The sequence below is a fragment of the Coturnix japonica genome, chromosome 5 (genome assembly GCF_001577835.2).
Source record: "Coturnix japonica isolate 7356 chromosome 5, Coturnix japonica 2.1, whole genome shotgun sequence".
NCBI classification, from domain to species: domain Eukaryota; kingdom Metazoa; phylum Chordata; class Aves; order Galliformes; family Phasianidae; genus Coturnix; species Coturnix japonica.
The window spans coordinates 47,469,651-47,482,927 of record NC_029520.1 but is presented as its reverse complement, the minus strand read 5'-3'; the positions used below and the strand labels follow the sequence as shown (position 1 = coordinate 47,482,927).

Here is a 13,277-nt window from a genome sequence, read left to right as displayed (position 1 = left end):
AAACCATTGCTTAAAAACTGCCTACAAATGGCATCTCACCATTGATGTGCAGTATGAATCCTTAAGAATAACAAGAGTGAATGTAAATGATCACATCTGGACTTCCTTCTTCTGTTTTGCTCTTTAAATATCGTTATAATAACAATAATATTTAATAGAATTCTTAATAATCATTAAATAGCAGTTACTCTGTCAGCAACATACTTGGTAATTAAATCAAATAATGAAAATAAATACACAGCTCTTCTACAGGGAAAATTGAAATTTTGATTAAATGCTGCATATCTGCCGTTGTTAGTATAATCCTGTGTAGAATTCATGGAATAATGGATTAATTTTCCAATTGCATATGGTGGGACATTACCAATGAGGGAGTGCTGCTATGGTAAGAAGCAGAACATACATCGTTCTACAGGTTTTGGTGGGCTACCAATTTTTTTTTAACTAGTAAAATGTAGGAGTAATTTGACTGAGATCAGAGCAGGGAGGATCAATTCTCCACGCTTTCTGAGCATCTCAGAATCAGTTTCCATGCAACAAGGATTTCAAACAGCCAGGAGGACAGGGGAAAGGTTAGAATCTGACTTTTGAACCACAGAATGTTGTAGTGGTTAAAAGCACTGCACATTTAAGTCTGGACAAAGTTGGAGTTGGGTGGTGTATTTTTTTAAGGTCCAGCTGAGCAAATGGCCGCAGGTCAGAGATGTTCTGTGCTTATACAGAAGAAGTCTGTTTTAAGATAGGGCTGTATCGTGCTTAAAAAGTAGGTTATTCTAATATGGGCCTTATAGGAGGGAATAAAACGGTCTTGTTTTTATGGAATTATTGACTCGTTGCTATCAAATAGATGTGTCACTAGATTGGGTCTTTTTGTTGTTGGGAGGAAGGAATCGATTGCTAGATTGCTTTATCTGCATGACAGAAGGCAAAAGTGACTTAATTTGAGCTTTGGGAACGTGACCCATTATGTATGCCTCTTGATGGACCTTGGTCAAGGATCTTGTTGCATTGTGGTTTAATAATTCTTCAGTGTATTTATGTAGCTAAAATGAAATTCACAAGATGTAAGTTTAACAGTGCTGAGCATATCCTTCATAAAGCATTGATCTTGTGTTTTTTATCTTCTCCCTAGCGTGTCAATCCTGATCTTCAATACTTCTCGGCAGTGCTTTGTAGTGGTGAAGCAGTTCCGCCCAGGTAATCCTCTTTTTTTAGATTTACTTTTGCTCTCTAGCGAAGCAAGCTTTTAAGGGTTTAGCAGTTAAAAGTTGGTACATCTGTGGTGATAAAATCTTTGTTCTATATTCTGTTCTTTGTGCGGTAGCCCACCCTTTTCAGCAAGTTGGAATTTCTAACCAAGGAAATTTCCATTGCAGATGAAACGAATGATGAGGGCAGCCTCACACCCTGCTTTTGGGATAGACATTGTCCTCTTCTGCGTGGCATTTCAAACAGCTCTGCGATGCTCGTGCAATGAGTTACTTTTATTTGAAGCTGATTCTTGACCTATCTAGCTGGCAGCTTTTGTTCAGAATTGCAACTGCCCTTGTTATTTTTATGCAAAGCAGTATTTACTTTTTGGAAGTTAAAAATGAAATGCATATTGTCTGCATCTGAAATTAAAAAATCCACAAGATATTTCACTGACTGTTGCTAAGAAACCATTTCAAGATTGTTTGTGATAGACTTCATTGGAAACTTTCTGGGGTGGTATCATGCTGTCCTTACTTACCAGCAGTGATTGACAGGCTCGGTTTTGTGCAGCACTGTTATAATAATAGTGTTTATTTCTCATGAAGCACTATATTGATTATTATACGGAGTTTGTTTATCTGTTTGTTAGTAATTTGGTGCCTTTTATTTGCCAGCTGAGTGAAATCACTCATGTAGTGGTTGCTCTCTTTGAGGTAATCTTAAGCAGAAGCTGGCACATATATATGTGCTTAATGATGTCCATTGTATCATCTCCATGGGGATGTCAAACCTGGCCTTGGGGGACAGTGGTCAGTCCAATACAGTCCCTGTAGCAGCTCACTCAATGCAACCATGTCCCTCTGTTACTCACAACACTGCAATTTTATTTCCATCAGCTGGTTGCTGTCTGCATTGGTGCCTGTTTCTCAGAGCAGAAATTAAAGCATAGGCTTCTCATTGCCTCTCTCAGGATCCCACGGAAGATGATAATACATCTTTCTTCTTGCGAGCAAACAGCTGCAGCTCAGGCAGCAGGCTCGTCCCCTGCATGTGTGCTGGATGACATATGTGCTTGCCTTGCCTTGGGGTGTGGTGTGCTGATCAGGTTTTCCCATTTAAGTCCGTGCTGTTTCTGAAGGCAGTTGTCCATCTTTGTACATACATCCCCACCGCGTTCCCTTATGTAGCACCAGCAGAGGTCTGATGTGGCTGCAAACAGATCATTTTGCAACCTACTGTAGGGAACCTGCTTTAGCAGGGGGTTGGACTTGGTGACACACATAGGTCCCTTTCAACACATAAAATTCTGTGAATTTGAGGGTTAAGCAACTAACCTGAGAGATGGAGGATGGAGGAAGCTTCGTGGTGATAATGAAGTGACTGTTTCTGACCAAAGTAATATAAACCATCAGAAGATGGGGGAGCAATAGGACATGGCAACAGTGAGAGAGTGACTGCTGGAAGAGGAACTCTGAATTCTAGTTTCTGCTCTCTGAACTCTCCATGCCTCTGCAGTGAGGAAGAGGAATATCTCAAGCTTCCATCCAGAGAGTGCACCCAAACTAATAAATCACAGGCTGATGTTTTATCTGTTACCTTAGGACCTTGTGAGTATCACTTGTGCAGTCAGTTCTCCAACTTCAAGAGAGGTCTGAGGGACTCTGGTCCCTCGTACCGAGGCACTTTGATGTTCTAGGCTTTGCTTCTGTCTGAGAGAGAAATTCAGTCTGAACCTTTCCAAACCTGGTGGTAACGAGTCCATGCTTGATTGAACACTGATTTTTGGACTCTTTAAAGAAACGACTAGTACAGATTGTTTTCTTCCTTATTGACAGAGAAAAGCTGCTAGTGTGCTTGTGTGTTGGCACATCGCAGGGTTTTTCTCTGAGGAGGACTGCTGGATTGGGTCCTTCTAGGAAAGTAACTTTGATCTACACGGAGCCCAGTTGTGCTGGGGGAGAAGGAGGATGGCAGGTGCCTGCTGGAATGACAGAAGGGGCTTCAGGGATTCAGCAGCCTTACAACAGAGAGTTACTGTAATCACAGTTTCGTATTTCCATTCCCACACTCTTACCTATATCCTGGTTCGGTGCCTAAGTCCTTTATTGGAATGTATGCTTTGCTCCATTTTATATGTACTGATAAAGGTATGTCCATACTGACAAAGCAACACAATCTTAGAAGATTTGGGTTCATTTCAGAGAGATCCAGGAGGTAATTGTCATTTATGGTAATTCATAGCTTTTAAAAGTTTTCGTATTAACAACATTATGCTCGCTTCAAGGATTTTTTTTCCTCCTTCTTACTGTGTTTTAAGCTCTACTTGTGCCTATTGACTTAAAAAATGAAGGCTTCCTTTCCTTAAATGTTTATATCTCAAAGGCCTAAATGTACTTAATACAAACAACTTTGGGCATCTTGAGTTCTGAATGAAGATAAATTTGGGGCACACTTCTGCACCTCATGTTTCTATCCAGAGCAATCTGGACAACACTCACAAAGTGCTGATCTCTTGTACAACCCTTCTGAGTTGCCACAAGAAGCCTGAAGGAACTTTAGGCACCAATTTCTTGGGTTTAGAAAGTGCTTGAGAAATCATCGCTGTGGTGCCATTAGTGATAGTGATCTGCAATCGTCAACAATGATTTTTTATGTTTACCAACAGTTTTCACTCAGGCAGAACTTCAGTTGACATCGGTGAGAGGTTTTGCTGAAACGAGGACTAAAATCTGGCACTTTCTTTAGGAGTGCATTACAGCGGCAGCTGTTTGTAGATTAATTCAAGAAGTCTTTTTCCAACTCCGCACAGGAATCTGTGCAAGGAACTATATGTTCAAAAGAGGATTTATGTTTTTTTTTTTTCAAACAAACATACATGCTTTTCATACCCTTTCTAAATAACAGCTGAGTTGACAGGCTGAAAGACTCATCGTTGTGCACATGGTACGTTATGCGCAACCCAACTTTAATGCAGAATAACTGTGGAGTTTAAATTAAATCCTGATAGCCACATTGCTTAACGAAGGGAAGCTGTTAGGAGCTTCTGGGCTGTGTAGACTTCTTGGATGAGCTGGCTTCCTTTTTAATGTGCATGGCCTCATCCCAAAGGCACAAATAGAGCTCAAAGAATAAATTTACAGAGGTAGGAGGAGATCCTTTGCCCTCTAAAGTTGTATTTTCTCTGCATCATAATTTTAATAGCTAGCGCAGGCAGATACTTGCTGCTTTCACGTGCTCTCATGATAATAACTTTCTGCCCCAAATTTGTGTACTCTATTTATTTTTTCCTTTGAATATGAATAAACTCAAAGAACCCTCTTGATTCTTTTCCTTATGTGTTTGTTTGTTTGTTTGTTTTAAGCTGTTTACATGTGCGAAGTAGAAAGGCAACATCCTGAGCTTTTCCAGAACCAGGACAAGGAGAGTTTCTCCCGCCTGGAGGATCCTCTACCTGCAGCGGTAGGAGTGACTTATGAACTCTGTGCTGGCATCGTAGACAAGCCACATCTTTCTTTAGAAGAAATTGCCTGTGAGGAGATCTTAGAAGAGTGTGGCTATCGTGTTCCTGTTACAAACCTAAGGAAGATCAGTTCTTACAGGTAAACAGCAGCAAGTAAAGCACCATGTTTTCTTGCGTCATACATTTCTGAAGTAGCTTGAATGTGAATTAATGCTCCCTGTTCCTGTATTTAAGCTGTGTGTTGGAGCTGTTAATGAGAGCAGTTTGTTACAGTGCTTTACTGGGTCAGTCTTTTTCCACTTCTGATTCTTCCTGTTCGGATACAAGCTGCACACAGTGGGCTCTGATTTTTTCTTCATATGTCTTTGCAGAAGCATAAGAACTTTTGCCATTATATTTAGGGCAAAATTAATGCTTCTTTGAATGGAATGGTAATTAATGTCATCTATGAAGAGTTTGATGATTTAATGGTGGAGACTATTTGACGACTATTGAAAAAGATTCTAATATGTAAGAAGAAACTCATATTTAAGAAGAAAAATACAAAATGTGAGTTGTTTCAGGAAAAATAAGAGGAGAAACTCGAGAAACTCTGCACACTGCTCTAATCCCATCGTATCCTTCCCAGCTTTTCGTATCCTAAATGTACAGATGTTTGTATTTTATAGACAACGCTGCAGGTTTTTTCTTTTCTTCCTTTTGCTTGACATCTCCATTGAACCAGGCCTTGTCGTTGGTTTTTAATTTGGGAATTGAATACAAATCCACAGCTGTCAATCCTGGCAAATGTTATTTCCTGCTGGATTAAGAAGCAGTGCTTCTGTTGAGGGGAGGGGTTGAATCACAGGAGCTGCCTCCTACAAGTCCTTGACACTAAACCAAGGCGTGTTGTGCTGGAAGAAATGGTGCCTTCCAGATTTATAAGAAAAAAAACTGTCCGGCTGCATTTCCTATGTAGGGTTACACTGGTGGGCTGTACCATGCAGATATATACACTTGCATACACACCCACAAAGTAGGAAGAGTAGGGAATAATTTCTGTAGTTGTCAGTGTAATACTTTGGCTCAGTAGCAATTCTCATCCCACTTAAATGGCATATATATTTGGTTGTTAAATGCCTTTTTCTTTTACATGTTGTTGCTGCGAGGTTTTTCTGTTTGTTTTTAATTGCAGTCTGATTTGCAAAGGGAGGATACAATGGGAGTTTTCTGTGTTGAGACTCAGCAAAGGATGCTTACTTACTATGTAATCCCCCAGTCTTGCTTTGTGTATGTGGACACAGCTTTCTGCCCATGGAAATCCATGCTAAAGTCAGAAGCTCCTGCATAGCATTGACTTTTTCAGATTCATATAAAAGGCTGAAGCATCAAAGATGATATTTTTACAGTTTCTTTGTTCAATTTGCCGTGTTGTGTATTAAAATTTGATTCTTAATGTTACAGTCTTGCTGTTAGCAATGTCCTGTTACTCTTCCTTTAGCCAGGCTGGTGTATCTCTTTGATCCTTGAGCATCTGATGCAAAGACAAGAAATAATTGGTCCCTCTAGGCTCTGCTAAGGACCTTATTTTTCTGTAATAGCTATAATATGTATTAGAATTTCAGGGCTTTTTCTAAGTGTAATGTGTTTTTCCAAATGTTTTATGCTGCTTTGTGCTGTAACCGTCGATATAAAGAGATTAACATAAAGTGTTACATGAATGTACATGCATGCCTCTAATAGTTATGTCATGCAATTCTTTTATTATTTGTCATCCCAACGATCCGTGTAATAGTTGCTCTATATTATTAATTGATCCATTGCAGCAGTTCAGAGAGAAGCCTTGACAAATGGAATCGGAAGGAATTTTGGGAGGATCTCCTGTTCCAAAGAACAGGCTCAGCTGGATTTATGTCATTTCTAACAATCATGCATCTGTGCTTTCTCTAAAATGACATCATTTCATTGCCTTTCCAAGCATTCTGTCCAAAGTGTCCTTACTATAAGCAAGGTTTTCCTGATATCTGGTCTCATTTTCCTGTTCTTCATTTCCAGGCTGTGATTTATTACCCTCTTCCCAGCAGACATGACATACATCTGCACCTTCTGTGTATCTGCTTGAACATGTCTCCTCTTCATTTTATTTTTGCCTATGCAAAGCTATCTTAGTTCATTTTACCTTTCTCTCCAGACAGCAGTTTCTCAATGCCTGATCATTCTTTCTGCTGTCCTCTGCCTTCTTCCCATCCAATCTGCATCTTTCTTAAGTGGAACCTGAAGTAGAGCACAGTATTTGAAGATGAAAGTCATGAAAGGGATGTGGATATTGTGTGGTGAGAACTCAAAGTAGGGGTTTGAAGTGGAATAGAAGTAGTTTCATTTCACCATTACAGCAAGTTTGTTTTCTGTTGATGTGGGTGTTTCTGTGAATGTTTTGACACCTAGTATTGTGTTGAGTTCTAGGCAGAGTATGGCCTCAGTCAAACATGGCATGGATGCAATGGGTGTAAAGGGACCATTTTGACCAGCAGTGAAATGAAGATCATACAGCAGCAGTGGGATTGTAAACTGGGGCTTCTTGAAAACTGTTGTCAGTGAAACTGTTAATTTGTGAGATTTCTTCCCGCTTTGTTTTCCTAAATGCAAGATTTCAAAGGGGGAACGAGCCTTTCTCATATATTAGATGGAACTTTTCTTTCCGTCATTGAATCCCAGCAGCTTTCAGTTTGAATCCCATGTGGAATTAAGCTTTTAATTAGTTCCATAAGCTGAGCTACTATCTTCCTCGAGACTTGTTTCTTTACAAGACTGGTGCGAAGAAATGTTTTGTTGTTACTAAATATGTTGTCATTAATATTGTCGTTGCATCTTCTAATATTTTCTTCTGGTTCTTGAAATGTTTGTTGTCTTGAAGAATATTTATAAGCTTCAGTAATATGTCATCCCAGCAGGAGAAAAGCTACTTAGAGCTTCTCATTCAACTTCTTTCCCCTTTATTCCACCCTCAGTTTCTCTCAGAGCTTGGGGAGAATATAAATTGGGTCCAATAGGTCCTGCAGGTTCTCAGCCCTCTAAAACGCTCAGATGGATTAGTTTAAGGGCTTACCTGTATTAATAATGGTACTCGCTTTAATCTTTCTACATTTGAAACTTTTCCAAAAGTCTACAACAAAGAAGAGTATTCATAGAATTCATATTGGATGTTCCAATTGCTGTGCCATGGTTATTAGTCACTGTGCAGCGAGGTAAAAATGGTTTGTATTCACAGGTTATTATGTAGAAAGTGTAACGGCCTTGAAGATGTTGGAGTGCATTATAATTAGAAAGATCACCTGCTAGTACACCTGGTTGGGATGGCATATTGCAATATAATTTTATGTTAATTACTTCTCTGCTTGTCTCCTGCACCTGCTGCTTATAAAGTCAGAATTGTGCCACGGTCTTAAGAAGCGACAATAGGAGCTGCATGTTGCTGTTCATCAGTGTACATGTTGTGTGCCTAAGTAGATCCTGATTTCAGCATGGAGAACAGAGATTTCTGTCATTTATTTGTAAACATGAGTTACGTATTCATCATGTACCCAAATTCTGCACCCAGGTTACTGGAAAAGTTCATATTGCTTTTAGAGATTACACATTAACTACACCAGATAAAACAAAATGTATAGATTTCTGTGCTAGTAGGAACAGATGAGTGTTGTTTCTTCATCTAATTATATTATTAAATACTAAAAGATGAGTTAGGTATTAATTACCATCTATCAGAAATCTGAGTTTAGCTAGGAAGTTAATTAGTTGATAGTAAGTTAGTTAATAAATCAATCTCAGGTTATTTGTTCCTCACGTTTCAACAGAGGAGCACGGTATCAAATGCTGGCTGTGTTCTCACAGGTGCTTGTCTGTTCCTTTAAATTAAAATACTGGATGGAAAAATGGATTTGAGTAGAGGAGTTCCACTTCGTGAGCTCGCCTTCAGGTGCTGTGTATCTCCTCATACATTTGATAGAAGGGAAGAGCTAAAGAAAGGCTTTGTGAGCCATGTTGAGCTAATTGAAGTAACTGTAAACTCAGAATCTCCTTCTGAGAAACAGACCAGGGAACCATAGCTGTGTTTTGTATAGATGATTTGCATTTGTCCCACATTGGTAAATGAGAGTCATGCACCATGTAGACACATCAAAATCCATCTGGAACAGTGAGCTAGGTCAAGCCAGGCGTAATAGGTCTGGGTCAGTGTGAGCCATGCCATGCCTGGTCTGAGCAGCTCAGGGCTAAACCTACAGAGTGAAGCTGAAGCTTGAAGGGCCAATGCTGTGAGTTCAGACCCTGCTTGCCCTCCCCCAAAACTGCATCTCACTTGTGTTAGGAGGGGAGACACCTTTGTCAGGGGGGTGGTTTTCCCATCACTGGCAGTTCGGGTGTGCTGACCCCTGTGATTTTCACAGATGCAAAGCTAATGAATGTAGTTGTAATCTGTTAATAGGTAACTCATTTTAGACCAAAAGCATTTTATTTGTAGTGTGAAATAGTACAGAAAGGAAAAACATACATCGCAGACTCGGGATAGAGAAAGAAGATAGCAGAAAAGGGAGTATAACCACACATAAAGGCACTCCGAAGTTCCTTAAACAAAGTACTCAGAAAATAACTGTGGGAAAGCATAAGAATTTTCTAGTAACAGGTAAACCTGAAAGTACACCGACAGCAAAATTGTAGCCTCTGTAGCAGTCACTTGCCTTCTGCCTTTCCCCTTTTTTCCTCCTCCTGCCCCCAAGTCAGTGAAATGTGTGCACATTTTCCAAGGTATATGCTAAAGCACTTTATTACTTCATCCAGGTGGAGGCTTGGGTTGGCTTCAAAGCAATACTTGAGAATGTTTAATTGAGTAAAGGGCATTCCACATAGCTCCATGAGAAAACGATTAAGTGACAAAGTGAGAGCATTTAGAGAAAGAAATAGTAAATAAAAAAGGATTCTTACATTGTCATTGTTAGTTACTGTTAATTGTCCAAACAAGATAACTATCAATGTTCTTAGAAAACTGAGATAACTAATGGATCCGTGCTACAGGGGGTCAGTCATGTCAGGTTAACTCAGAGTGGACCAGTGATTGAGTAGGTGTGGATATGCACTCTAAGGTCATAATACTGCTACAGATCTTGGAATCCTTCATGTGTATAATAAAACATAGGCTAATTTTTCAGCTTTCCCTAAGACCTGGTTCATGGCTTCAGTGAACCCTGATCCAGCTTCAGTCTGAAAAGTCACTTGTAATCGTATGAAATGACAAAGTTGCAATTACAATGTGAATATTTTCTTGGAAGGACTAAATGAGTGGATTATGTACTAATCCCTTATTTAAAAATATCTAAATGAAATAGTCTCAAGGAAATAGAGGATTAACAAATAAGAAGTATAATGCACAGCAAGTGGTCTAGCTGAAGAAAGATGATATAATCTAAAATATCCTCAACTAAATCCACTGTAACAAATTTAGTGGGAAGACTGAATTACTTCAGATACATGTGGGCTTAGAGCGGTCCATTTGGGTCAAGGCTAAAGTTCAGGAAGGATAGAGAAAGACTTCCAAGCTGCCCTTCTATTGCACTTCTCCAGTCCATGAGCAGAGAACTCCAGCTGTGAGTGGACCTAATCTTCTTAGAGTAAAATATCTAAATATTTGTGTAAAAACAAGTAAGCAAATGTAGCGTAACAGCATACCGATACACTGAGGAGCTTCACTCTGTTGTTTGTAGATCTCTGTGGGTCACAGTGCAGTTCTGTTCTTACCAAGATTAATTGAAAGAAGTTCTGTTGACTTCGGTATATGTAGAACAACTGTTCACCAATTAAGAAAATGGGTTTTACTTTATCTTCCCTCACACTAACATTTCCCCAAAGTCACAGAATATATTTGAGGACGGAACTGTTTAACATGCAACTGTATTCAAAACTGATCATATTTTGACATGAAAGTCGTGTTCAATTTCCATATTAACAAATTGCTTTTGAAAGCTCTAAATGACATTAGCAGAGAGTTGAGACGTGTTTTGGCATTGCTTAGGGACCCAAGTTAAGGATTCAGGTTTCTAGATACTGCTTCTTGTCTAAAAGCTTCTTCTGCTTTTTTCCAGGTCTGGAGTAGGTGTGACAGGTTCCAGGCAGACGTTGTTCTATGCAGAAGTAACAGACCAGATGAGAACGAGTGAAGGAGGTGGCCAACCCGAGGAAGGAGAGCTGATTGAAGTTGTAGAAATACCTTTAGAAGACTCCATGAAGTTTGCCTATGATGAGACTTTTCCAAAGACGATGGGTGTCATCTTCAGCTTCACGTGGTTCCAAAATAACATAGCACCCCAGCTACCAAACAAATAATATCAAAGCACCCTGATTTCAAGAGAAAATCTGCTGGTTCTGTGGGCCCAGAAAACTGCAAGTCTGCCTGCCTTCGTTAATTCACCTTGCTACAGTTTTCAAATCATTCTCAGTATAAATTTGTGATTAAAATCTGAAGTAAAATCTGAAGTAATCCATCCTTAGCAAAAATCTGATGAGCTGCACCGGGGCCAGTATTTGTCTCTGGGAGTCAAGTTTTAATTCTCAGTCAAAGGCTGAGGAAATGTGCCTGGTTCTCTTTTTTCATGGCACTGCTCTACCACTGTTTTGAAGAGATGCTCAGGGCTGCAGTGCAGCTGCTATGCCAGCCTGTTGCTGTTGGCTGAACATACTGGCAGCTGTGTATTCACTGGAGCACTCAGAGCTGTTTGTCCTAATATTTTGGGGAAGGCCCCACAGCTTCGCAGTGACAGATATCCTAACTATGTTGAGTTCTGCACAGCTTTCAGGGAACAACTTTCTCTGTGTAGCTCCTGTCCCATAGAAAATGCTTGCATTTCTGAACATGCAGACCTTTATTTCATAAGCAAACATGTCTGTAAATCCTTTTGCTAACATGTCATTCTGACAATAGACCAGCTGTAAGGCTGCTTGCTTCTGTTTGCTCCCAGCAGAACGCTCAGCAGCAGCGGTGGGGTTGAGTGATGGGGGGTTTCTATGGGAACACATGCTTCTTTGTTTGTTTTATGGATAATACTTGCTTAATTAGATCAAACTTTGTTCTCTAGAGCAGGACCTGAGAGGCCAAATTCTTCTCATTTGACTCCAAGGTGACTAACACAGGTGATTTCTCTGTGGTCTCAGATTCCTTATCACCAAAATGGGAAGAGTGGGACTTCCCCCTCCGATAACGCTCCTTGAAACACAGCAGTCAGAAGTGCTTTAATGAGAGACTTTATCATCATTTGTGCAGTTTACACTGAAGGCCATGCAGCTTGCACAGACACAGCGAGCAGCACAATTTGATTTAATAAAGTGGTCTAATTGAAATGTATATTATTCTGCCAGCATGATTTAGAAGTGGACTGTTTGTCACGTGAAACTGTTAATAGAATGAATGAGAGAGAATCAAGTCAGGACATTTAATTACAGAGTTGTTTATGTTATTCACTCGGTGTTAATTAAGATGTCTGCATTATCTGTACTTGTAGGGCTGTGGAGGTATGAAGTATTTTTAGAAGACGAGTAGTGGGGATGTGCAAACTTTCACATAGCAGCTGGAATGAATGCGGTAGGGAAGTGATTCGAAATAGCTGCAGATCTAAATAGGAGCTTAACAAATTAATATAAATAAAAAGCCTTTAAAACTGGTGCTCGCCTCTTGTGCTGAAGGGAGGAAGGCTCATCGAAAAGAGACTGGAGAGAGCAGTGGCAAGCTGTGGAGTTGGACACCTCTCATGAGAGTTCAGCATAGTTGCATTGAGCTGTGCCTGGTCTGTGGCCAGTCGAGGGCTGAGTAACCGTGGAAAGTAAATAGATGTTGTCTGTGTCCAATGTATTCACATTGGAAGATGTTTTAGGGCATGGTCTCCCTTGTTGTGCATCATTATAGTTCTTAGTATGTGTCCTATTGCTGCTGAGGCCTTCAGAACTGAATCAAATATGAGTTATTCATAGTGCCTTGCCTACCCAGGAGTGTCGGTGTTGGGGGAGGACTGAGGGCAGTGCCAGACTTCCCAGATCTCACCCACACTGCTGCTGTGAGCAGGAGGCTGCTTAGTCCAGCCCTCCCCTGGACGCGGTCCATTGGACAGAGTTTAAAGTACGTTCATCCTTTTCCTTCTTCCCTGTTAATTTTGGTGGTGATCTTTATGAGTAATTAGGACGGTTTGCAAATGCAGGAGAAAGGGTTTGAACTTTTTTTTCCAAACGGTAGATGATTCATATATACAAAAATACAACGAGAGCAATTCAGATCCCACTGTTTTTTTTTTTTTCATTGGGGCTCATTTCAGAGATCATAATTAGAGCAAATCTGATATACATCGGCCAAGCCCAGGCAGGAGAAAAGTGCTTCTAATGGAATCTTGAAATCATGTCTGCATTTCAGACCCATCCTTCGGACGTGCCACCACACATATGGCCATGAGAGCCTGCATTAGGAATAAAACAGAGTCCCCATTTGCTGGTGATGAACACTGCCTTCCCATGAGAACGGCATCTTTCTTTTATTGAGCACCATCAATCAGACAACGCTTGAAAAATGAACCTTATTGTCTCTAGCCTTCCTGATGTGGCTTTGGGATAT

General features: G+C 40.2%; 1 protein-coding gene across 4 annotated transcripts in view; it reads left to right on the top strand.

Moving 5' to 3' along the window:
- NUDT14 (nudix hydrolase 14) overlaps positions 1–12,340 on the top strand; it is a 44,940-nt gene extending 32,600 nt beyond the window's left edge. For all 4 annotated transcript variants that reach the window (XM_015865677.2, XM_015865678.2, XM_015865675.1 and 1 more), the window contains 3 exons: positions 1,133–1,197; positions 4,556–4,793; positions 10,768–12,340. In XM_015865677.2, coding sequence (XP_015721163.1) covers positions 1,133–1,197; positions 4,556–4,793; positions 10,768–11,008 — 544 coding nt within the window. In that variant the 3' untranslated portion in view covers positions 11,009–12,340. The remainder of the gene's footprint in view (positions 1–1,132; positions 1,198–4,555; positions 4,794–10,767) is intronic.
- The last annotated feature ends 937 nt before the right edge of the window (positions 12,341–13,277 follow it).